General features: G+C 38.1%; 1 protein-coding gene across 1 annotated transcript; it reads right to left on the reverse strand.

Annotated features, from left to right (window-relative positions):
- Window positions 1–400: 400 nt before the first annotated feature.
- Window positions 401–27,177, reverse strand: LOC129356606 (coiled-coil domain-containing protein 93-like). The gene is given in 25 exon segments (XM_055026178.1): window positions 401–869; window positions 2,809–2,922; window positions 3,027–3,111; window positions 3,248–3,285; window positions 3,402–3,484; window positions 3,584–3,692; window positions 4,734–4,805; window positions 4,901–4,972; window positions 5,078–5,159; window positions 5,356–5,429; window positions 8,360–8,422; window positions 9,064–9,180; window positions 9,343–9,429; window positions 11,507–11,596; window positions 13,857–13,880; window positions 13,882–13,894; window positions 14,119–14,136; window positions 16,238–16,338; window positions 16,469–16,518; window positions 16,648–16,654; window positions 17,481–17,579; window positions 18,336–18,447; window positions 25,153–25,247; window positions 26,801–26,914; window positions 27,064–27,177. Coding segments are annotated over 25 exon segments (1,863 nt in total). The 5' UTR covers window positions 27,151–27,177; the 3' UTR covers window positions 401–812.
- Window positions 27,178–27,749: the final 572 nt, after the last annotated feature.

A 27,749-nucleotide genomic window follows, 5' to 3' on the forward strand; every position in this document is an offset into this window, starting at 1 on the left:
ATTTGCAGTAATAAATTGCTTTGGTAATATATTTCACCAAAAGCCCTGAACAAAGGAAGAAGTGTGTTTATTGGGACAGGACCAATGACTAGCAGCAGACTATCAGGATGCTGAGGCTGCAGCCAGAGGGCAAGAGACCAAGAAAAGGAGATTTATGGATGAGGTGATAGTTGGTGTAAGGGAAAAGGACTAAATAGAGAGTGATGATTTGCTGTAGCGACCCCTGAAGGGAAAAGAAAAGAAGAATATATATATTAATGTCAGAATCTTTACATGTTCATTGATTTAGATTTTTTTTCATGACTCACCTGGTGGAGATTGAAGTTCAGATTGCACACATTCTCAACCCATCGGCTGTTTATTTCATAGACTCATCATTGACCACTTTTACTTTTGGGCATCAAGTTTTCCAATATTTTATTGATCAACAGCTAGTTACAATAATGTAATTGTATTGCAATAATGGCTACAGCAGGATCACAGGCACTAAAGCAGGAACAGACAAAGACCTTTTGATGACTCTGGGAAAGCAAACAGTATCAGGAAGAGTGTTTAGCTCAGTCTGGTTATAATACACCAATAACTCGGGCTTAACAGATATAACAAAGCATGTTATAATCTTTATGTTACATGAAAGCATTCTAAAGCCAAATAACACATTTACGGTAAAATCTGCTGTGACTAAGAAACTGGATTTCTGGCCTGTGAAGCGCAACTAAAATATCCGTGTTCTGTGATCCCACAGCCTTCAATCAATGTATATCAAAGCTGCAGGCTAGCTTAGGAAAACAGAGCTAGCAGGTACAACAAAGTTAGGAAGCTCCTTTTGCTCTCAGTTTGGACAGCAGCATCTCATTTTTGCGACACTCCTGGTGATAAAAAAAAAAAAAAAAAAAAAAAAGATTATGTTATACTCAAAACTTTATAAAACGTTGCACACCTGGAACTTTGATCATCCCAAATTTCACTTTTTTTTTGTTTTTTGCTGTTCTCACAGGAATACTCAGAGCAAATGCCTTAATTTGTTAAAAGCATTTGAAGGGGTTATTTGTTCTGTATCCAGTTTATTCTTCTGTACAACAAGAAAAGCTTTTTGGATGCTGTAATTTGGGGAATCAATACAAAAAGATTTCAGTTTTGCAGTCTGCAAATGCACCAGTAAGAAGTATGTTCTTTGGTTCGCTTTGTTGTGAGTTGAGTACACCATAAAGCATGCTCAGCAAATTCCTCAACCTGACGCCTATCGTGTTCAAAGGACTGTCAATCTGCTACAAATGGCCATACCATGATGCTATCACTCCCAATATGAAGATTAGTAATTACTGAAAATATATTTTAAGTTTCTCTATATATTGCGTCACCCAAATGTTCAGAAAACTCATATTTGATATGGGGCGTTTATATTTTTGTTCAGGGTACATGTTGTATCTGAGCAAACTCCTCTAATAACTTTTTCATGCACACGTCATAATCACTCAACACAGTCTTGAGGCTTTGAAATAAAAAAGTTATTAAAGATATTTTTCTACATCAAAGCATTTGGGCGTACCCAAGTCTCAAAATCTGAGAAATCTCTGCACACAATCTCATAGCAGGATGAGACTTTCTATGTGTCATTACAGACCAGCACTCATCACATTCACATGGTCAATTGGTGACATCACCTTAGTCCTGCCCCCTTTGAACAGGAAGTCAGAAGTCTATCTGCTTGCCATCTTCCTTTTACTTTTTGATTCAAACAGATTTCAAATGTTTCTGATGGCAGAACAACATGATGCTGAATCCTTCTCTTGACATTGGCTGATGGCTGAAACGTGGGCATGGCACAATGGTGAATTCCAATCCATTGCCATTTGGATGCAGTTGGCTTGAAATCAAATGAGTCATCTAATTTCCACCAAACTGGATATTAATGACCTTTATTAATCTCTGAAGAGGCCAATAGATTTGATTCCACTATGCTCCCTTGATTACTCCAACAGCTATATCTCCATAAGTACTTCATATCTTTTTATTTCTGTTCCCTGTAACCTCATGTCTCCACTTGGGTACATACCTCTACAGGTATATCATATGGACCTTTTCAATGCCTCCCTTTCTTCATCTTTATACTCTTTGGTACTTCCTGATCCACAGGCACAGCTTCTTCTCCTTTCTCCTCTCTGATTTTCTTCATTGGACTACTTCCAGTCTTCTTATCCGACTTTTTGGATCTGTCAGTAGATTTCCTAACCTGTTGGACATACTTCCCATCTCCATCTTTGACTCACCACCCTGTATAAGTCCTTCTCTCACTCCTTACTCTCCAGCCTCTTACACAAGTCAGTCACAATGCATGCCCTTTGTTTGGCCTTAGTTACCTCTGCCTTCACTTCAACTGAAACTGTCCACCATGCCTTGAATATCAAAATGTTCAAAATCCTACAGTATGTCCTCATCAGTGGTTTGCCACAAACCAGGAAGTGACCATAACTCCTGTCTGGAAGGTTGGACTGAATGTGATTTAGAAGGTTCACCGAATGCACCATCTATTAGCGGGCTGTTAGTTAAAGTGTTGGCGATGTGGTGGAGACAGTGGGTGCCAGAGCTCACCACAAGGCCAGAGTAGCACTGAGCTGTGAGAGCAGCTTGCAAATTTAATTCATTGCATTCAAACAATGACACCCGAAGTGTTGCTTATGCACAGGGTGCTTGGTCTCAACGTGGCGAAGCAGTTTGAAGCTTCATTGCCTCATCAGTGAGCTGGTCACCAGATATTATTTAGAGCGGGCACTGATTCAAAACTTACTTGAAATAAGACTTTCTTACCTCTTTAAAATCTTTAACAGTCTTGAAGTAGAGCCTCTGCTTGTCAAGCAGCTCCAGGTATTCATCATTCAACTGATCTCTTCTCATTTTGTTTTCTTGTTTCTTCTTCTCCATCTGAAAAGACAGACAGGTAGGAGAAGCATCTGTTAGCGATGCAGGCCAACAGATGGAGGTAATGTCTTATAACACCAGTGACCCAGTTGCAGCAACACCTGTACCTTGATGCGACTCTGTTTGATCCCATCCACTATCTGCTCCATCTGTCTGAGGAACTGATCCCTGGCAGCTGCAGACGACATGGCTCTGGAGACAGCGGAGCCATTTCAAACCAAAGTTACAGAACAAAACCACAAACAACAACTAAAACAAAAGCTGCACTTTCCTTTACATCAAAACTGTATTTTACAAATTCATTTTCAACAATATATGTTTTACTTACTGTTGAAAGTTGTCATGAATTGAATTCAGCAGATTTACCTAAATGAGATTATTATTCTTCAGTGATGTTTTGAACATGTTTACCAAATCACTGTTGCAGGCAGAATTCAATCTGAGATTCAATTTTGGTGCCACAGACTGCTGTGATACTCTACCTCCTTCTCGAGGTAGACCTTCTTATCATCCAAGGTGTTATAGAGAGTGAAGAACTGCTTGGTCTCTTTGTGGGTAGCAGAAACTGGAAGACAAGATTAATAAACATTTACAGAGACAGGTCCACATGAAGAAATTATGCAACACCATCTGTAACTATATCAGATATAGAAAAGGAATCCACCTTGGCTGTAGAGTTCAATAAATCTCTTCTGGTACTGGGTCAGCTCCGCCCGGCTCGGCACCTCATCGATCTTTCTCTGCAAGATTGCGATCTCACGGTTCCTGCGAGCCTGAGGAGAGCAAAAGCAGTTGGTTGACAGAAAATATGTTCACAAATGTGTCTAAAGTTCAATTAGAACTTAGTTGGGACAATGCTGGTTCGATCCCCGCTCTGTGGATCAAGTGTCCTTGGCAAGACCCTTCATTCACCTTGCATTGTGGTGGGAGGCCCAGTCAGCACATGGCAGCCACCATCAGAGTGTGTGCGTGAATAACACATTTTGGGCTCCACTGGGCGCTGTTCAAGTACAAACCGTTTACCAAAGTCTTGACCCATAGCCAAAAGTAGATTGTACTTCCAAAATCAGACTTGAAGGCCAGTAGTCCTGTTAACCTTTAGACATAATGCTGTTATCAACTAATCGTTCTCTCTCCCCTGCTATTCATTTTTGGAGTTTTATGTTGTTTTTTAATGATCATTTTATTATGCTTGTCCAACAAGAAGCTATGTAATTGTTGTTCACGGGGGTCTCAATGTTCAACGTATGCATATTTCTAAAACTGCAACAACAAAGAAAGCTAAAAAAAATCAGTTCATCCTTTTCTGGTGCATTTTGCTCTGTCTTCTCAAACCTCCAGTCAGTCGAGGCAGATGACCACATGTACTGAGCCAGGTTCTGGTTCTGCTGGAGGTTTCTTCCTGTTAGGGGAGTTTTTTCTTTCCACTGTTGCTACATGCACAGTGTATGAGGGATTGCTGTAAAGTTAATGACAACGCAAACGATTGTCACAACATGCTCGTCCAGGAGAAGTGAATGCTGCAGGTCATGACTACGTAATGTTCTGAGTTTCCTTAGAGAGTTTTTAATTTACTTTGACCGTTTGCAGAGAGCATGCTCCACTCTGTGCTGTCTCAGCAGCACAGAGTGGCAGTCTCTTCAATTTTAACATACAATTAGCTGTAAATGCCATGTTATTTCAGTCTGATGCTTTCTCCTAAGTGTCCTTTTCTGCTAGGACTCCAATTAGACAGTGCTACAAATGGTAAGAATGCTGCACTGCTTAGAGAGAGAACTCCACTCTGTGTGTAATGTTAGAGCAGCAGTGGTTACCATGAGCAGGCGGACTTTCTGCAGCTTCTCGCTATCTGAATTGTACTGTTGGTCTATTAGCTGCCTCCTCTCCTGAAAAGAAAAGGTCTCATTTAACACTCTGGTTTTTGGAAATAAACATTCTAATTAAAATAATACTACATATATTAGTTCAGCTGGACATGCACCTGCTCCTCTGTGTCCTGTCCTGATGCTGACTTCAGCTCTTCAATGTTCTGCTGTAGACGGACCATCTCTTCCTGTATATAAAGCAGATTTTATTAAATAAAACCAAAATATACCAAATACCATTTTAAGATTGAGAGGAAACAAATCCCATCAGTACTGCTGGTTTATGTGCTCACTCTGCAGTGTGTCCGAAACTGCTGCTCTTGTTGCTTCAGGTTCTCATTCATCGTCACCAAAGCCCTGAGCTTCTCCATCAGACTGCCAACAAAAATTATATTACTTCTGCCACTATTCCAGGGTCCTGTGTTCCAAACCTGCTATTTATTCAAGCCCAACTCTGTCTTCCTGTGTGCGCATGTTCATGTTTCGTTAAAAATCTGACCGCTGCTGCCTGTCATCAACTTTGTGATGAAATAACTGTATAGTTCTGTATGATAAAAATAAGATGTCTCACCCACTGTCTGCTTGCTCCTCCATTTCTTCTAGTGACTTCATCTCAGTCTCCAGTTTTGTTGAGTGTTCTGTAGCCTTGGAACAGATAGTGGGACACATTTAGATTTGTATTTTCAAAATTGATGTTGAGAAAAAAAAAGAACTACCTCGCTCTGACTAGGTACTTTAAGGTAGGTTAAAATTGCTGTATAACAATCAAAAGAGTAATTTGAGCGTCAAACTTCACTAATTTTGAGGTACATTTGAGCATAGTCCAAAAGATCATGTGATCAGCGAGGCTCCATGTCACAAAACGTATGTGTCTACATATAGTCCACAACCGTTCCCTTTCATAATACAAACCGCTCTCACATGTCTGATAAACTCTCATATATATGCCAACCTATACCCATAAATTCATACGTCTATCATCAAGATCTGTTTACATACTTACTACTACACAAAAAAAAATAACTTTTTGAAATAAACTTAAATACATCAATTCAAAATTTGAACTATATTTACAATAAAAAAACAAAACTTATTGTAAGGCAGAGATGTATTCATTTTCAAACTATTTTATTCTTTAATGATCATCCGTGTTTTTAGAAGTTTCGCTTTGACTTTCGAGTTTATTGTATTTAGTTTAGTTTAAACTTATTCAAAAGATTTACAACCATTACCCCTATTTAAGCAGCTCTATAAATTTAACAACATGATAGTAAATGTGAGAATGAATGACAGAAACTGGGAAAGAGAATATCAGTAGATACAGAATAGATTGATTGTGAATGTGAGAATTAATTCACATTCGTTCTGAATGTGTGAGATAGTTTGATTGAAACAGGAGTTATCTTGATTTCTCATTTTCTGATAGGGCAACTGTAAGAGGGTGAGTTTTTGTGGACATTGAGATGCCTGAGCTTTAAGAGAACATTATTCTTCACTAATAGCGTAAGATGTAAAACCTAGTTTGTGAGCCATAAAACTACTTTATTTGTAAAAGTTTATTAAAAGGCCATGTTATTATTTTTTGCACCTAAACAGTAGAGCTGTCAAACTTCAGCATCACCACAACGGCAGATGTATCTGATGCTGGCTCAACCTCAATAAGAACATTTCATTGTTTAAAACCAGCATTTAAGCTCACACTCACTAAGATGATGAACAAATATTATCTGGTCACAAGTCAGATCTCACTCACTCAGATCTAAAGATGTGATTTCTAGGTCTTGGCAAGTTTTTGGAATGAATAAATACAACTGTACTACTATTAATGTCCATTTCTATAAGACAGAACTTTTGTCAATATTTCAAAGATATTAAAAAATGCAATCGTATAAGCTTGCTTTATGAGCAAATCAAAGGATAAAGGCACTCCATTTTAAATCTGTCTCTATGATAAGCCTGTGGAACAGCTGCTCCTTTCACCAATGGACTGGAGGACTCCTTAAAAACCTCAGACTAAGTAGGCAAGGAGGAGCTTTAAGACGATAATCATGACAGAGTTGCTGGGATACAATAGAAAACGGTAGACACCCAGTAAACTGGGTACATTTACCAGTTGGAGGAGGTTAAAATATGTGATGTGGGCAGAAAGAACCAGGTGACAGGTTACATAAATTTAAATAGAACATCACACTCAACAGGAAGAGCCACACCACAGTGTGGGAGGCTGGGAGAATTATAATGAGAAAGAGATAGAGAAACATATTCTGGAGACTTGACAATATAAGATGGAAGAGCAGACATGTTGAAAAGGTTATAGGTGGAAGATCTTTTAAAATAAGTGGAAATGGGACGGGTGGAAGAAACTTGAAGTGGATCAATGCAGTGTATTGTAGGACTAATAGCCCAACATGTCTGATTTTATTATCACATTAAATCAATATTGTAAAAAGAGCCACTTTTTCTTTGGTTTTGTAATGTATGCCACCTCAGCATAAGCTATAATGTGATGGTTGGGCAGCTGGAGAATCCACTAAAAAGACAAACTTTAATTGAATTTGATATGGAAAATAGACTCTATAGTATGTCAAAGTCTACCATCAACACTACTAAACATTTTGTGCTTTACCAAAATGTTTCAACCAAATGCATTGTATTCACTACAAACAACTTTAATAAGAGCTGGCGAAAGGTGATTTTGTAACCAAAATACTTAATGTAAACAGAATTTTGTAAAGATTGTATGCATAATTGAAGTAATTTGGTCATGTAAGGTTGCTAACTTGTTTTTGCGAGTTATGTGATGTGGGTGGCACTAAGAGAAAAGAAAGTTCCAGACCAACAAGATGGGGAGTGGAGCCAAACGGTCTTTTGACCTCCATCTCCTTCGCTCTTTTTTGATAATTGCCGACTTGTAGATATGTTGCTTTTTCTTCCATTTTATTGCTGATAAGGATTATTTTGGAGATAATAACAATGACATTGGCAGGAATTTGTTTTTCCCTCTTATTTAAATACAAGTGGCTTGTGAAGGTTAATGTAACATACCCTGATTAACTTGTCTGCTCTCATTGGGTAGAGAAAGAGAAGTAGTTTCCACACAAAGCCCTTAAACTTTCAGGAGGCTCTTCTGATTCTGTTTGTGAGAAGCTGGTTGTCCAAGAAACTTGTTATGAATCTTTCAAACTTGACTAGAATGCAAGTGTCAAAGAAATTTAAGAGGTGCTTCTGACTGAGGGGTAGCTTGGCCAAAATATACCAGGAAAAAACGACAAGCTCCACTGCAGCATTTCATTTCCACTGAGATTTTGTTTATGTTCAAACGAAACACTGTCAACTTTAAGTTGAAATTATGATCCATTTCTGACCATGACACTAAACATGGCTGCTCCTGTATCAAACACACAGCTGCAGTAAAACAGATTGTTTCGCAATAAGTCAGACCCTGTTGGAAACCAATTATTACAAAACAAATAAAAACATCTATTTGTAGTTACCCTGGGTTCTCATAGCAATAATCAGTTATCACCACTGACACAAAAATAGATATCTGGATAAAAATGCCCAGGAGTAGTTACCTCTAGCAGATTCCTCTTTGCTTCTTCATTGCGTGCTTTCACCTCTGCATGCTTTACTTTGAGCTGTCAGGACAGAAAACATGAGTTTAGATTCTTATGCAGTCTACTCTCTACATAATGTAGTCTGTAGCCAAGGATAAAGTTGTTGGGAGAAAAAAACCCTGTAGAACTTAAAATACATCAGCTTAAAGTGCACTTCAGACTTGAATACCAAGTAGTGTTTGCAACTGATTCTGTGAACTCAGTTGAATAAAACTTCTACCCAATAGTACAAATTTTCAAATGACCCACTCAAACCCAAATAAATAAGGTTGTGTAGCCCAGAGGTTAGAGCGGCGCTACACCTCTGGTTGTAGCACCAGAGGTGTAGCGCTGCAGACTCTGCATATGAGTCTGCAGCCTCGTATACAGAGACTGCAGACCTCAACCCGGCCATCCTCACTTCCAATGTCATTCTCGGTTCTTTCGCCGCGTGACTTTCCCTGCCTGTCAAATTACTGTCAGATGAAGACCACCAAGTGTTTTCAGTTTTTTATTTTTAAAGGTGCCAGGCTCTAGTTTACAGTGAAGCAAAAACTCAACAGAAAGATGCTGTAAACCTGTGTTCTTTGTGAGCAGGTTGCAATAATTTCCCTGGCTAGCATCTAGAGATGCTAGCCAAAGACACAGTTTACATGTGAAATGCCAGGAAGTGCCGCACTGACCTCCTTCAACTGCTCGGCTTTTTGTTGGATCCGTTTGTCCAGTGAGGCGACGGCCCGGCGGTGCTGCTGCACTGGACCGAAGCGTTCTGACTGCTCCTCTGAAGAACGTTTCAACTGCTGCAAGGTGATACACAGAAAGACGAAATATGAGCACAAAGCTCAATTCCATAATCACAAAATGTGATCATGTCCTCCATTGTTACTTATTCTGTGTTTCTGTGGTTTTTAGGGTGCATTAAAATAAACCCAGGCTATACAAATGTATAATGCTTTGCTGACCTTTCCAGCATACTCCGAGGCAATCAGTTTGATCTCCTCAGATTGGAGTCCAACTATCTGACCCACAGCACTCGCAGTCAGCTTCCCCTGCACCAAAACAAACACAAAGCCCAGCAATTCATCCAAGTAACAATTTCAAACTGACTTGATGAAAGATTTGATCTGTGTAACCTGTCTAGCCACAGCTGAATAGACATCCTCATTGGTTGTGGAGGATATGGTGATATTAGATAGTAAAGAATTTAAATGTCTAAATGGAATATTTTGCACAGTTTTTTCAAGGCACTTCTAACAAGTCTTAGTGCTGCTCAGTTTTTAAACTAAATAAAATTTTTTGAGAAAGACTAAATACCCAGAGTTGCAACTAGTAAAATGTCAGCAGCTCCTTCAGCCTGAATGCTCCTTCATGTGTCTTCAAAGTTTCTGGTTTTACATACAGAAAATATCAAATAAAAATAATTTTTCTGTCAGAACATTGCAATATATTTTTGCCACGTCACCACCATTACTAAACATATGTCTGTGTAATTTACTTTTGTGGAGTAAACTGGTCTTTGCCAAACAAATTGCATTTCTAAGCATTTGATGGAAGTAATGTGTTTATTGAAGGTCACAAGCAGTAGCCCTAACCACAGCCTTCTCTTACCAAAGGTAACATCCCTGTGACATGGCTGTTGTCCTGATGGACTGTGTCTTTACGTAGATCTCCAGCAGCTTCGATCACTAGTTGATTAAGGTGGGATCGTCTCTACCAACACCTCCAGAGTTCGTGTTGTTTCAGGAACATCGAGAAAGTCCTTCAGGATACATGAGGGCAGGTACTGCTGGAACGCCTGCCTTCATGCAGATGTTCCAGCTTTACAAAGACTAAAACTCACAGTCTTAGAAACAGTTAGCCTTAGCATCACCATGCTGAATGCTATCACAATCTGACCTTGTTTATTTTGACATCTATAATCCAATAAAATCTTAAGTCAACTTCTACCAGGGGACAATCGGATGTCATGACATGGTGTGACTGGAGAGCAGCTACAGGCTATTTCTTGTATTTGCTTTTCTCTTTATTTTTTATCTAGAGAACAGCAGCCAACATTGATTGTATGATGTTTAATTTTTACAATGACACAAACCAACTTAATTAATCAACAGTCTAAACGTCTATAATCAATAAGTCCATAACCAAGTCAAACACATTATATAGATTAAAAACTGATGCTTTAACATCTTTATTTCTCCTAATCATGACTTTCTACTAACAGCCAATGAAAACTCATCACATCAGACCAATAAAAAAAAGCAAATGTGGGATAATGAAAAGTATTTTTAATATCTGCTTAAATTGTGTTATTTTAAAAGGTTTTTAGGGTGCATTAAAATAAACCCTGTTTAGTCCACTTTAATCAAACTCTAGTTTGTCTGCCTCAACATCCCGGTTCGATTGGTTAGGTATGAATGCACAATCGAATTCTGGTGCGGACCAAAAAAACCAAAGTCTGGTCCACCTGAAAACCTTGGTCTGGGTTCAGATAGAATCAGATATAATTAGAATCTAATTTACACAAAAATCTACTCCATTTTTGTGTAAATTTTGTGAAGAAGGAAGAAGTGGCAAGTATTTTCGTCAGAGGATTTTGTGTTGTTTTCTTCAGTAGTTCTTGGTGAACTGCCATCACAGGTGAGGAGGGGAAGCGATTACTGAAAGGGTTATACTGCAGTAACTGAAAATGAAACAAAGGTTGCCACTTTGGTCCTCAATCGAACGGAGATTTGTGGCAAAAATGAGTTCTGCATCTGCCTTATGAAACTATGTGAATATTTTCCAATCCCAATTTACCAACAAGTGGTAAATTTGGCAATTACATTACACCAATTCTATCAACAAATCTTAAGTTAAGTCAGAGAATTCTGTGAATACTTGTGTTTTTAAGCTAATCTTTTGGGTTTCTTAAAAAGAGCTTTGTAAACTTCAGGGGTAAACTGAAGAAAAATGATTAACCAAAAATAGAACATAAATTGATAAGCAAGTGTAATAATTATATTTCTGGTATTGTTGTTGACATTGTTGACAAATCATGCCACAGGTATGTGAGGAATCAGCCCATATGATTTTCACACGACTTGTCAATGATACAGAGGTACAGATGTACTTGGATTAAGTTATCACCTCTTCTGCTGCCTGCAGCTTGTCTTCTTCCAATACGTCTGCAATGCCAGCAGGAATCGCCTGAGGCCCACTGACCTGCGCGTCCTCTTCCTACAAATAAAAAAGAAAATGCACTGATAAGGCTAAAAATCCAAAACAAAAACTACTATCCCATGTAAATGTTTCTTCTACATTATCTATACAGCAGAAACTAATCAGCTGCATACGACGTAGGTGCACAATATTTCAATTGATAAAATAACTGAGTGACACAGCTCAAGCCACACAAGCTTTTGAAATTGGCTTCATGGCTAAATGATGATCATTAGCTGATCAAATCCTGGCCTGGTGACCTTTGCTGCACGTATTCCCCTTCTCTCATTACCCGATATTCCTGTCCTAGCACTTTCAAATAAAAGCTACTAGAGCAATTACTGACGCAATAACACATTAATTTAGACAACAGGGGAATGCAAACCTCCCTGTGTTGACTGAAGGAAGAAAACAGATAGGCTCTGCAATATCCTACTGCAGCTGAACAATTCCAAATCTATTTGACCTGCTACAAGCAAAGGATTAAGCTTGCTGCCATTTCTGAATCAAAATAAGGTAAAAAGTCTCACATGCAGGACTCAAATGTGTGCTCCACATGTTTAGGCTGTTCCAAATACAGTTACTTTAGTTCTTCCATAATAAAGCCCATGTGTTTTTCTGCTTGGTTTTTTCTCCATTTTTTTAGGGCTGGAGCTAATGATTGTTTTAGTAATACAGTACTCTCCCACAATTGAGGCAAAAAGACAGTGAAACTGATTTTGAAATTGGTAAGTCCTATAAAATTAGTAACTGCAAGCCAATAAGTTTCGTCCCGGTCTTGTCAAAAGTGCTGGAGAAGATTATATTAGAACAACTGTTATCGTAGAAAATAATCTTTTAATCCTCAGTTTGGCTTCAGATACAATCACTGGACAGAAACTTCTTTATGTCAGCTGCTTGAACAGGTTGAAAAGGAGAAACATCATTGGTGCAGTTTTTCTTGACCTTTGACATGGTGAACCACAGTTTACTGATCACAAAGGCCCTCATTTAATTTTTCTGAATGATCATTGTATTGGTTTCAGTCATATTTGAAAGATTATGAACAATGTGTTGTCAATATTAATAGTAAATTTCTCTTTTGAAGAATTGAAACAGGACTTCCACAAAGAACTTTCTTAGGTCCTGTTCGTTTTAGTTTGTATGTTAACAGTCTTCCTGAAATTTGTCCTGAAGTAACCTGTGTATGCTGATGACATCATTGTTTTCACATTAGACAAAAGCAGCATCATAGTCAGAGAAACCTTTAACAGCTTGCAGAGATCATCATCATGGCTAAATGATTTCTGGTTAACTCTGCATACAAAGAAAACAAAGTGCAATAAAGAAGACATCATTACAGTCCTTGCATATTCAGAACAATGGAGATCCTATTGTATCATAAGAAAAATATTTAGGAATAATTTTGGGTGCTCAGTTAAATTTTAGGAGTCATCTTGATAAAAATCAGCAAAATGGATAGATCAAATAAACTGTTTTAAAATTACTAGAAATTGTCCAACAATTTACTATTGTTGGGTTGAACTCAATCATCCTCTCGCATCCATCTGACGGAGCTACTGTCTTATCACACACTAGTAAAACTATACTCAAGTCAGTAGAAAGTCTATAACAGAGCCTCAAGGTTTTATATCAGAAGCCAATCAGATTCCACCACTTTCATATTTTTGCTAATTATGGCATTCTTTTGAGTTTTAACCTTTTAAATTTAATTTTTAAATGTCTAAAACAGACTTACTTAAACCAAACCAAACTGATTGTATACAGAAATTGCACGGCAGTAAATCTATCAGCGTGACATTAAATAGCAATTGTGTTCAAAGTGCTCTGTCTGAGAGGACTTTGACTTAAATTGACACTTCCTGTCAATTTCAAGTTTGTAAACGAGTTTAGTGTGTTCAAAAACACAAAAAACCAAAAACTAAAACTCTGGTTATGTCAAAATCAGAACTTCCTTAATGTTTTTGTTTAATTTTTTTATATGCATGATTGTGTACATATTGTCAACATCATGTTGCATTATTTTATATGGTTATTATTTCACTTTCTACTAGTTTTTAGATGTACTGTTTAAAAGCCCATCTAGGGACAAGTGCTGCAAATTAGCTTTTGCTATAAGTGTGTGTCTGTCCCTATCAAACAAGCTTAAATAAAAATTCCTCTAACTAGAACCTTCCTGCTCACATGAAAGGGAATTATTTAATATTATTTATTTAATATTTAGCCTTATGTAATGCTCTGTTTATTAAGCCAACAAGCAACAAATCCTCATGCTTACCTTGTTTTGTTTACACTGCTTATTTTAGACCATATCTCCTGGTGATGAAACAAAGAAATAGACTTAGTCAAGGTTTACAATGTCAAACTTTGATTTTAAAACAAAACCTCACAAGAACTGGTACAAGTCAACACAGAGGCCAAACTATTCACATGTATGTTTGAGTCCATGCTTAAACATGGACAACTTCTCTCACACTTCTCCAAACCGTTATCAGAGGCATGCAGAGGAGGATGCTATGTCACACAGTTCCAGTACTCACAGTATAGCTTCACACATTCTACGTTCAGAGATGGATGGTGATGGAAGAATTTGACCAGAAAAAGAGAATGTGCATATTTGAGATGGTTAAAAAAAAGTAATGTGTACATCAAAAGAAGCAACATGCTATGGTCAATGGTAAGTGTCGGTAATGTTGCATTTTTAATTCCACACATGACACAATAGAACCCAGTTTCTTAAGGTTTTATTGGCTGTAATGACCTTTATTTGATATTGAATAGACAGGTAAATCATTACTATTAATCTTACTTTTTATATATTGTTTTCAAACACTCACTGTGTGAACCTTTCTATCTGTTTCTGCTGTTGCAACTGAATTGCAGGACATCCATTTCTCTATCTGTTATCAGATTCTCTTCATATTTCAATTCAGGGTGGGCATCAAAAAAAAGCATGTTCCCAAGTGAGAGCATGGCCAAAAATAATTTAGAACCATCGCTGTGTTCAAATTGCCCTATGACAGACTCATTTGTCTGATACTCTGTATGAATAAGCAGGTACAGTAGGCAAAAAAATGGCTTAATAAAACTACATTGGAAAGCTATGAGCATCATATCTAACTAGCTGAGTGGTCAGAGAGCAGGTAGCCTGAGAAATACTGAGCTTTATAAACATATTATTCTCTAAATAAACAAGACTGATATTCATTACAACAACCATAAATTTATGCAATGAACAATTTATGAAAATAAAAATTACATTTTAAATAACTTATTTCTGTAATATTCAAGAAATATTTACACTTTTAACAACGGTAGGAGTGAATGTTGCTTTTCTGTGTGAAATAAAATACAAAGATAAAGTCAAAAATTGTTGCTTTGACTTTTTGTAAAATTGAAAGAAACCGTGGCATTTTTCTTTCTGGTCATGAACTCTTAATTCCATGTCAGAATGTTTTCAGACGCTGTTTTCCTCTGTAGTAAGGTCAAACGCCAGCGTAATTTTGTAATGTAATGAGGGTAAGTCAAAACGTGATTGAATAAGGTTGAGTGCACACAAGCAAAGGAAATTGTGAGCATTTCAGCAAAGATTGAAGCAATTTATCTGCAATTTAGAAGAAAGAAGCTAGATGGAGTGATGAAGAAGAGAGAGTTGGTTCTACTGAAGGACTGCAACTCTCTTTCCAAGAGACATGTAGTCTGGGAAGCAACAATGACTCCAACATTTCTGGGAAGGAAGGGCTGCACAAATATTCCCTCTCCCTTTTAATTTTTGTGGTTAAAGATGCAGTATGTAACTTTTATATATATTGTATTTTGTTATACATTTTAATTAAAACTGTCAACTGTAACGTTGTGACAGTATAGTATGAGAGAATCTGTGGGGGATAAAAAAGCCAGGTCTTCTGCCTTCTCCCAGTACTAACTAGAAACAACTAATCAGAGGCAGGGGCGGGTCTTTGTGCTGTCAAACACCCCTTTGTGTGGTGCTCACACAAAGGAGTGACCATCTGCCTCTGTCTCTGCTGCACTGCAGCAGACACTGCATCAATGCTCAGGCTAGTTAGCATAGCCAACAACGATAACAGTTGAACAGTTTTCCAGGGACATGGTAAGTTGCTTCTCTGCTCCTGGCTCTGATTGGTTGTTTTTGGTTGGGGCGACTCGGGAGCGGAGTATTTCTATGACTGTCAGTAGAAATACACTACTGACACTCATCAAATGACAATAGTAGCTGGAGGATGTCAATTTATTCACAGATTAAAGGTTTTTTGTATATAAAGGTTATATACCTTCAGTCATGGTTTTCTTTTTTATATATTTTTAACCCTTTTGGAACTTTTGTGCAACATTCTACAGTGAAATAATTGTAAAACAGTAAGGAAACCATCTGTTCTCTGTACTTGTTTTGTCCACTAATCTTGCAGATTTTTTTCTTTCTGGAAAGAGAACACGCATGCCTTGTATTTCAATGCGAGATTTGACATTTATATGACAATTTCTGAACAGCAAAAACTAACTAATACATTTATGTGTTTTACCTGTAAAAAGTGGGCTGCGCGTTTTGTGTTTTAATAGAATGCTATGACTCAACAGCACGTTAAACAGCTTGGCCACACAGTGCCCAGCATGGCACAGCTACCTGGAGGGAAATATTACCTGCCATACTCCAGCAGAGTAAAATGGATCCTGGACTCCTCATCCAGGAGGAGTTCTGCATCTTTCTGTCTTCTGTACTTTCTCTCAGGTTTGTACACTTCCTGAAAAACACCAGAGCTCATTCACATGTCATCAGTCTGTTACCTACAACCACATAATTTGTTCATAGTTTCAAACTATGAGACACCAAGTATTTCATTTAGTGTCAATCATATTGCACTAAATGCTCACCAATACATCCAGAACCGCCTTCACAGCTTTGTCTTTCCTCTGAAGAAGTTCTTATCCTAGACCAGAGTTTTACAACACAAGAACTAAATAGATAAAAGTACATTATAAAATGGCAAGTAAAATTAGGATATTTTTCAGCAGTCTGTTCTTCTAGGGTACAATAGATACTCAATTTCAACTGTAATGCTGAGAAATTCAAAATTGTAAATTCTACATTAGACTGGTATATCAAATACATACAAATTCTACAAAGGGTTATTTAAAACTGTCAAATCTAATCAAATTTTATTTGTATAGCACATTTCAGCAACAAGGCATTTCAAAGTGCTTTACATCATAAACACAAAGTCATGCATCATAGAATAAACAATACATTTGTCCATATTACATTTCAAATACAATTCTAAACAGGTGTGTGTTTTTACTTGAGATTTAAAGGAAGTCAGGGTTTCTGCTGTTTTACAGTTTTCTGGAAGTTTGTTCCAGATTTTTGGTGCATAGATGCTGAAAGCTGTTCTCCTCTCTTGGTTCTGGTTCTGGGGATGCAGAGCAGAACCAGAACCAGAACCAGAACCTGAGAGTCTGGAAGGTTGATACAACAACAGCAGATCTTTGATGTATTGTGGTGCTAAACCGTTCAGTGATTTATAAACTAACAACAGTATTTTAAAGTCTATTCTTTGAGCTACAGGGAGCCAGTGGAGGGACTTTAAAACTGCTGTTAGTCTCTATCTTCCTGGTTTTAGTGAGAACAGGAGCAGCAGCTTCTGGATCAGCTGCAGCTGGAGGATTGATTTGCTGGACAGGCCTGTGAAGATGCTGTTGCAATAATCAATGCGACTAAAGATAAACACATGGATGAGTTTCTCTAGATCTGGCTGTTTAGTCAAAAGACTAAACATTTATTGAAATGGCTCAATTTTATTTTTCAAATGAGTTGATATTCATTCAGAAAGAAAGAGAAATTGCACAATCAAATAATTCTGTATCTGCTCTAAACGTGCGCTTATACCTCAGGGAAGACATGGCTCTTCTGGAACTGAGAAATGGAATAGGCTCTCACATAATCTCCCATCTCTTCTCTCGTCTCTATGGCTCGCTTCACCAACCACTGAAACAACAACACATGTCTTATGCAATACAAGAACAAACCAAGTGCTATGGAGAGCGTCAAATTACAAGTCATAATGAACCTGGGTTATGAACTAATTAATGAGTCGTTAATTTTTAAAAACAGGAAATAAGTGAATTCATTAAAGATATAATGAAGACCCCTTATGATGCCTTATGATAGGGTTAGGATTAGTCTGTGGCAGCACACAGTGTGATATTATTGTGAATATTTCTCAAGTTTATGTTAATAAAATTAAGAAATCATTGAATGATTTTGCACACAACTGGAAACCTGACTTCTTGTAAGTATATGGAAGAAGCAGAGCAACAACAACAGCAAGGACGGAAACAGTCCATTTTAGGAACATTCAATAGTCTGTGAAAAAGAAAGCCAGGGCAATGCACCTGCAACCAAAACGTGATTAAAAAAAAAAAAAAACTCTACAAAACTTGAAGTCACCTGCACTGTCACTGCTTAGTCTACGTGTTGGTAAGTTAATGTATAGAGAAGTTCATGAATCATGGACCGCTGACGCACCAAACTTCTTTTAAATTAAATTCAATGGTACAACCTGAACATCCCCTCAGATAGCCTACATGAGAAACTTATAAGGCTTGGAAACACAGTCCATTTTATGTAGTTTTAATATTTTCTAATAGGCAAAGTACTCATTAAGTGAGTGACGACTGAATTACAGTAAAAACTATCCTAGTTTTGCCATTTTAAAATGCTTAATGGAAGTATGCGTCTTACTTGTATCACTGGGAAAATATGAATAAAATCTAAGCCTTGGATCTGATGGGGTTCCAGGTGATGAGGACACTTCATCTTTGGTAAAACAGAAACAATTTTCTCTGTCAGGGCTCTAAAAAAACAGACAAAAAAAACAGAACATTCATCAACAATAACCAAACATTTCTCCTGTTAGCATTGTGTTACACAATTATAGCTTCTGAAATTGTAAACAAAGAAATACTTATTTTGTAGGTCTTTTGATATTTTAGTTACACAAAGTAAAAGAAGGTACTTGAGATTTAAAACTGCCAACAGTTTTAAATATCAAAGAGAATCTGACACAAAATAAAAGCTATTAGATAAACAACCAAAACAAATTTTGAAAAGATTGCAATTATACAGAAAAAAACATAAATCTGAAAATATGGATATCAGTTAAAAGCTGTGTCGTCAGGCAAAATTACAAAATGTGGGGCGACCCGTAATATTGCCTTTTGAATCCAAAAAATTATATCCTGGGCCTCACAAAATGATTTCAGAAGGGCCCTTTATTTGTCCGGGGGAAAAGGACAGGTGCCACCATGCAGTGTCTATCTGTGTGTAACCCAGTGTTAAAAACACAAGTGAAAGTTAATTGTATTAATTTTATGTCTTTTTTTTGACATAAAAAAAGACAAGATTGGAAAGTATAAATAGATTTTGTGGTTTGTTTTACTCAGAAAAATATATCAAAAAGCGCTGAAATCTTTAAAAAGCTGTGAAGTAGGCCTTTAGTGATTGTTTTGCTGATGGATTGGGCAACCAATGGCTGGCGGGGTCTGATATTGCGTCAGCCAATGGGGTTGATTGTCCCGCCCCTTTCACTACTACGCTGTGATTCTGCTCAGAACGCGTCAGAGGCGGTTGAGAACTCGCAGCTAACCGTTGTTTCCGTTAGAGCCTGAAAGAGCTTATAAAATCTGGACAAATGGTAAGAAAAACAATATTGGTATAGTTTCGCAAAATATATAATTGAAAATAGTAAATTCGTTTTTTTTAGCCCTGAAAGTTTCTTTGAGAGCAGCTGAGACTGGGAAAAAAATCCCCGTTAGCGTCAGACACGTCAGAGCGTTGGTGAGTGACCGCACGCGCTCGGCAGTTGGCTCAGTGAATTGGTTGAAAATTGGCAAAAACACGTAATATCTGACCAAATTTAATCATAATAAAATAGTACAGTAAGATTTTCATTATTATTGTTGTGTATATTATATTTTTTCTGTGCAGTTGTATTTATTTTTCTTTGAGTACATGTCCTAATATTTCAACGGTTCTATTTCAGTTATGTGCTTTTTTCCGTTGGTATTACAAGACATTTATAGTGTTGAAGATGTACCGGCATTTTCTGATTGAAATATATGTTATTATATTATTTTTCTTTACCAAATATTAAGCTAATTTCTTTAGTTTTACTAATGTGTAAGTAACATTGTTTTCTGATAAACTGATGACTTTTGCACAACTTGAAAAGAAAAACTTGAGCAATGATGGAAGATCTCTACATTATAACAATTTATTGATACATAGGTTTGATTGATATTGGCGTCTTGTATTCTGAGATGTTTTGCTTTGGCCTTGTTGCAGGTCAGGTTTGTTTTTTTTTTACGGTGTGTAACATAGTTAAAATATTATACAGAATTCCACTTGTCTTTACTTCCAAGTTTGGGTTCAGATGTAATGGGTGAAACAGCACCCCCTCCTGGTGGTTGGCAACGTTAACTATAGTGAACATAGATATCTCGTTGCCAGTTCATGAGAGATGGGCGCGAGGTGCTGTACTGCCGGTGATGAACCTGGTCCCTGATTATTTTATATCCTGTTTCATCCAGGTACATATTGTTTCATTTATTTATTGTTTTATTTCCTTGTAATTCTGTCTAATGTTAATGTATAAAATACGGCCGTTGGCCAGTTCATGAGAGATGGGCGCGAGGTGCTGTACTGCCGGTGATGAACCTGGTCCCTGATTATTTTATATCCTGTTTCATCCAGATAAACTTCATCTTGTATCATCCTGTCTCCTGGTCCATATTCACACAACGCAGAGTAATGACGAAAAGCCATAATAATTAAAAAGGTTACAGGTGCACTTTTGGCCTGGAGTGCCCAGAGACTTTAAGACCCACTTCTGAATTTGGATGGCGAGCCTCGGCCCAGAGAACCCAGTGAGATGGTAGATAGTGACCCGACTGGTCACTATCCTTGAAATACTGAGAGGATCGACTGACACATTGGAAGAGACTGGACAAAAACTGAATCGACCGACACATTGAAACGACTTATTTATTTTATTTTCTGTTTTTTTTTAAATGCACGCTTTTTGTTGCAATTGTACATGTGGATCCACAATTGTTTTATTATTAAATTTTACTCTTGTTGACACTTTGTGCACTCCCTTGTTGTTATTCACACCTCGGCTCCCGAGAATATAGTCTTTTGATCCGGCCCAACTTCTTTTTAGATATACTTTCATAGCATTGGTGCTGGTCAGAGAAGTAAATTAAATTACCTGCCTTTTGCTATTATTAGGTGTATTTAAAGTAACTTTTGGGTTACATGTGCATGCCCCTTGAGCTGATTAAAGCTTTGTTAAACATTCCTGAATGTTTCCAGGAATGGCTAGAAGCCAGTTATGATCTTGGTATCACCAAAACAAAAACCCAGACAGGAAACAGGATATAGTAAACACTATAAGTGTGACTGACAACCTGAAGGTCAAAGATTGACAATGAGCATAAATATAAAACAAAGAAATAATTCTAACTAATTGAAGCTAACTAATCTTTCTTAACACACTGAAATCAGAAGTACATTAGCCCTTCAATGTCCTACAGTTGTTGTCAGAGTGTTTATCAAATCTCTCACAATGATCACAAACATTACTGCTAGGCATATAACTGTCCTCATCAAAGCAGCAGGAGTAATGTGTTGTATGAATACAATGGAGAACAGATGGAGAAACAAACTATTTTCAGCAATTACTGATCTTTATATTGCCATTGATAACATCGTGGTATAGCATGGTATTTGAGGCAGATTCAAAGTCTTTTGATCATAATAGAGGTCAGGTTGAGGAGTTTGACTTTCACCAAGTTGGGTTCTCCTAGGTCGACAACCCAAAATGTTGAAAGAGCCATATTGGACTAAAAAAACAAAAATGTCTGGAGCAGCAAAAAATTAAAAGCCTTATAATGAAGGCAACACATGCTGTATGTATCTATATTAGCCTACTATCAAAATGACTAAGTTGGCTACAAATACATAATGAGCCTTCACAATTAAATGTTTTTTCCCCCACAGTGCAACCTAGAGAATGACGCACCACGTGACTACTCTGTTGTACGATGCCACCTCAAGTTTAACTTCATTACAATATTAATGAATTATGTTTCATTGCTTTGATGAAATTATAGAAATGCAATAAAGAAATCAGATTTTTGATGTCGGCTTTATGGTGAGGATTCGAAAAAACAACAAAATGGAACGTGCATAACGTGCCCCTTATCTGGGCAACAAACAGTGCAATAAAACGCAGCCTGCATTTATAAAAATAAAACAGCAGCCTTTTGAAAAGGTAAAGTATATAAAATCAAATTAAGACAGTTTAGTTTGATTTCCCGCAGCAGCATCCTCTTCACTTTTGACACGCAACCAACACAGCCATCCTCGGACCTGAGCAACAAAACACAATAATGTCCCTACGTGTCATTCCAAATATATACTGACAAAAATCAGAAATCACTTTATAAAAAAAAGCCACTTTGTTACTAAATATGTGCCTATGACAGGATTGTGTTCTTACCCGTTTAATGTGACTTCTGTTTTCAGACATCACTGGTCAACTTCTCAACATCGGGCATGTAAGATATAACTTTAATCTTGACGCAGGACTGCAAGCTGCCATCTGTGAGGCGGGTGCGATATTTTGATTTGATGTAGTTCATGTTTGAGAAGATCTGCTCACACAGGTATGTTGATCCAAAGATGGATAATAGCCTCCTCCAAATGCATATGTCTTCATGTTCCTGTAACTGTCAGGAAGAGCATTTCATGCGTCATAGACAAGTTTCTCGGTTGCAGGGAGGCTTTCCATTTCGCTCCAGTTGTGGCTTTGGGCAAGCTGGGCTTTCTGGCGAGTGATGTCTTCAAGCTCGGCTGTCAGATGTTTGAATTTGGACACCCATAAATCTTTGTCGGCTATATCAGCCATTTCCATTTCAAGGTCAGCCTGATTTACTCCTGGGAATGTGCTCAACAAGGATGGGTCAATCTCCAGGGGTGTGACAGGGAAAGACAGTGTCATTTTTTCATTTCGGAACTTGCAAAATCTGCTCCCAAATGCAGTCTGCATATCAACGATGGCACCTTGTAAATAATCACCGTTGAGTGTGTGATCGTGATGGGCTTCTTTGAATTTTCTCAGGGAGGGGAAGTGGAGAGCGTGCCTCGCTGTACATCCCTGGCAAAGACAGTCAGCTTGCGCTCGAATGACAGAACAGCTTCCAGCATTTGCAGTGCAGTGTTTCCCCGCCCCTGGAGACTTTCATTCAGCTAGTTTAGGTGGCTTGTCATATCCACCATAAAGTGCAGTTTTTTGAGCCACTCTGTATCTTCCAGTTGCGGGTAGTTCAGGTCTTTGCTTTTCAGAAATGTTTTCACGTGTTCTAAACAAGCGACAAAGCGACGCAAAACCTCACCCCTGGACAGCCATCGGACTTTGTTGTGTAGCAAGAGATCGGAATATTCGTCGTCACAGTCATTAAGCAATGCACGGAACTGACGGTGGTTCAATGCTTTTGCAATTATCTGGTTCAGCATCTCGATGACAAGGTTCATCAGCGCCATACACTCCGATGGGAATGTTTGTGCAAACAGTGCCTCTTGATGCAAGATGCAGTGGAATGCAAGCAGATTTCGATCCAATGATTTCTGTAGCAAAGTCACAAACGCCCTGTTTGATCCTCTCATGCTGGATGCCCCATCTGTAGGCACTGAAATCAGGTGGTTGGTGTTTATTCCATTGTCATTTAAACACTTCAGCACAGCTTCACATATGTCCTCCCCCCATGTTTGGCCTTTCAGTGGTATTAATTGGATCATTTCTTCTTGTTCACATACCTGCATAAAAGCACAGTCTGTTCAATATCGATCAAATCACAGGACTCATCACAGGCAATTGAGTATGCTGGCGCTGAATTAATGTCCTTGATTTGCTGATAGGTGATGTTGCCTGCCATTTTAATGGCCCTTTCCTTCACTATCTTAGCGGAGAGAGGCATGTCTTTGATTTTCTGTATTATCTCGGTTTTGTTTTTGAAATCTGCAAATAGGTTTTCTGATATGTTGATGAACGACTCCTTCATGTAGTCACCATCTGTGAACGGTTTTCCACGCTTTATTATCTCCCGGGTTGCAACAAAACTTGCAGCAGTAGTGGAGTTTGGAGATGCAATCCACTTCTTAAATCTATTTTTGCGCTCCTCTAATTTCTCCAGAAGTAATGGAATTGCACTTTTCTCTCACTCCCAACTGGGTACTCGGCTGCAAATGTAGCATGCCTTCCCTGGAAATGGCTTTCCACATTACTCTTTTTGTTCTATGACAACTTCTCGCTACAGAGCAAAGATTCAGGCAATCCTTCCGCATTAGCAATGAATGCAAATGATTCGGTCCAAGAAACGTTGAAACCTCTGTTCTCCTCAGTTATTTTTCTCTTTTTCCCTTTGGGATCCATGGCCCATCACACAGCCGCTGATCTGTTTACAACAGCCACCTGCCTGGCATCCCGCCCTGCTGATAGAAATGTGTGTCGCAGGCTATGACGCAAAGCTTCGTTGACAGAAATGTTGAAATTTAATATTTATTCTACACATTTTTACAGCATTGGAAAACGTTAAGAATGTTTGTGTCATGTTTGTCCTCCTACAGAAACCATATTAAAACAAAAAATATATTTCCCTCCCCATCTTTTTCCATTTTCAAACATTTTTGAAAAAGCTCCAGGGAGCCACCAGGGCAGCGCCTAAGAGCCGCATGCGGCTCTAGAGCCGCGGGTTGCCGACCCCCGACCTAGGCGGTTACAGACAGTCTGAGGTATAATGCATCTGTTCTGCAGAACACTAGTCTCATCAGCTGTGTGTGCCGCTGGTCTTAGCCAATTCCACAGATGGATGAGCCAGATGTGAGGTTCTTGTGCTGGAGTAGTCACACATGGCCGATGAGGATTAGGTCAATTTGAAGTAATGCCAATCTGTGGAAAACAAACTTTAAATGGCCTATTGTGGACTTTGATCTGTGCAGCTCTGGTGGACATCCCCACATCCAATATGCCAATGGCACACTCCTGCATAACTTGCAACATCTGAAGCATTATGACTTGTGACAAAATTTGACATTTTGGGGTGGCCTTTTAATGTCCAGTCTAAGGATTGTCCAGTTGTTGCTCATTTTGTCTGATCACCCACTGGACATGCCCCACCCATGCACTGAGCAAAAAAAAAAAAACAACTCAATGAGTAATGCTCACTGACAGCAAGTTTGATTAAAAATTATACACAGATCAAGAGAAATATTAATTTTGTACAATAAAATGTCAGAAAATGGCCATTTAAAGTTGTTAACTCCACATGGCAACGATATCTGATATGGGTCATTGTAGTGACCTCTGTACTACAATGTCCCTTCAATAAATAAAATTTTGCAGCATGTTTCAAAAAAGTTCTGCCTGAGACATTTACATTTGCAAGTTTAGTAGAAATAGCTCAGAAGATTTCATGAACAGTGCCATCATATCACTTACATTTTCTGTCCAATAGTGGAATTTTCTTGGAAGAGTAGATCGACATCTATGTCAAAGTTACATGTGGTTATGCACCAGGTCATTCCACCAACAACCTGTGGAAAAGCAAAGGAAGAACAAGCTCAGAAAGATGGAATAATCAAGACTTCTGAAAGACAGAGTGATGGGAGGGATTCATTACAATAAGATTTTATTTTATAACTAAAACCGCTTCTTCTTTTAGTGGACAATTATAGTGAAATTATAGTGAAAGTCTAGTTGAAATTTCTTTCAATCCAAGGAGCAGACTGATTGCCAAAGAATTGGAGCAGATGCCCAGAACTGTGTACTGTTTTTCTTCACCTAAATCTCCTGTTCAAGAAGGACTCACAAGTTCTCAATGAGGTTTAGGTCTTGCGAGGAATGGGGACATTTTATTATTTTTTCATCTTTAAAGCTTTTATTGGTTAGGCACATAGTGGAGTACTTTTATGCATGCCAGAGAGCATTGTCCTGCATAAAAATTATGGTCTTTTCAAAGATACAGACTTTTTCTTGTACCACAGCTTGAAGACAGTGTCTTCTAAAACTGCCTGGCAGTAGATTAAGGTCCAACTTGTTCACCTCCACCCTGCTGGCGTCTGATGTGAAGTGGAGCTTTGTGCCTATTACTGATCCAGTCACGATCCCATCTATCTGGTTCGTCTAGAGTCACTCTTGTCAGTCCATATTGTCTTTGAAAAAAACATCTTCAGATATGTCTTGGCCCAGACTGGATGTTTCAACTTGTGTGTCTTGTTCAGAGGTGCTTGGGTTTCAGTCTTCCTTAGCTTGGCCATGTCTGTGAGCTATGAACATCTTGTACTTCTGGGAACTCCAGGTAGGCTGCAGTTCTGGAATATGACAGCACTGGAAGATAATGGGTTCCTAGTAGCTTCAGATGTGATTCTTCTCAAATGTTTGGCAATAAATTTAAATACTTTTTTCTTAACACATTTATTACGACCCTGTTGACTAGTATTTGCAGCAAAACACTTGATACTTGTGTGATCATGCCCCAATATCTTAGCAATTTCAAGAATGCTGCATCCCTCTGAAAGACTTTTTACAATGTTGGACTTTTCAGAGTGTCTTAAATCTCTTTTTGACACATTTTGAATGAGGAAAAGAAGCTGCTTAATAATTATGCACAACTTAATATAGGGTGTTGATCTCCACAGGCCTCCCCCTCCATTATTAAAGAAATACATACTAGTGTATAATCCCAAAACAGTTCCCCCCAGAAACTAATTCTGTTTGTGGAGGACATACCATGAAAAGATTTGGGTACCCCTGGTCAGGATTATTTTGCAATGATTCAATAATTTCTAAAATCAAATTCTTTTAGCTACAAAACTAGAACACTTGAACCATTATTGGTCAGTGCTACATCAAGCTCATTTTGAAACAATGCAAGTTAAAAATAATATTTTGCAACAAGTAAATTAAATCCAAAGATTGGTCTATGTAAGCTAAATTTATATATATATATATATATATATATATATATATATATTATATATATATATATATATATATGCTTCCATCCCTGAAAAATCCTTGCCCCCTTCTTGTCACCCCTTAGAGATTTTTCTAGATCCAGCCCTGCTTGGGTGATGACGTGAAGCACCTTATCAAATGGGGACAGGCCTTTGATGCGGGCCCGGAAGTAACCCGCAGCCAGCAGCAGCTCCAGGATTTCTGCCAGCTTCACGGTTTGTTCCTCGTCCTCTCTGCTCTCCACCTGAATAACACAAGTAGCTACAATCAGACAGCTGCGTGTTAATGGAGATTAGCCCCAGTTTTATCCTCATATAGTTTTCATTCCATCTTTTCTGTAGTTGAAGCTGAACTCGATGGAGTTCGTCTGCCCGGACGGGTTCTTAACTCTACCTGGATCAGCTGGCCTTCCTGGTCGTACTCTGCTCCAACCTTCGATCCTGTTCTCACTCTGAGGAAGACAGACGCAGCCGCCGCCATGATGAATGAAATGCGATGCTAAATCACATGACTACGTCACATGATCGAAATAGTCAACGATCTTCTTCTCCGATTGACATGCAGCATTTTGGTGTAATACCGCCACCATCCGGAATGAGGTGACGATTAGGATACCAGCCTGCAATTCCTCAAATTATATACTGTCTATTAATTTAGTCTTCTTAAAGTATCTCACAAAATATTATAATAACACTCTGAGTTAGTGTCGTGGAAAATGATTAAATCAGGTTTATTTATGAATTATGGACAACCCAGAGAGCTCATAAGACAATCAATAATGAAGCAAGTCTGGATGAAAAGCTCTGCCAGGCAGAGACAACACATGAGTTTTATACCAAAGATAAAGGATCCAAAGCATGGGAAACAGTCTGGTTCCCATGCAGCTGTGGAAAACAACTTCCAATATTGTAACACAAATAGCTTTATCTTTGTGGGACCATATAGCAATATGACTAGCAGATGTGACCTAATTGTAATTTTTCTACCACATTTAGAAACCTGTTGTCCTGTTGCATATTACAAACCAATTCCTTTCCCTCAAGATTTTTGACACAATGAAAACAGAACAATGAAGTTCC

The sequence above is a fragment of the Poeciliopsis prolifica genome, unplaced genomic scaffold (genome assembly GCF_027474105.1).
Source record: "Poeciliopsis prolifica strain line A6 unplaced genomic scaffold, Auburn_PproV2 SCAFFOLD180, whole genome shotgun sequence".
NCBI classification, from domain to species: domain Eukaryota; kingdom Metazoa; phylum Chordata; class Actinopteri; order Cyprinodontiformes; family Poeciliidae; genus Poeciliopsis; species Poeciliopsis prolifica.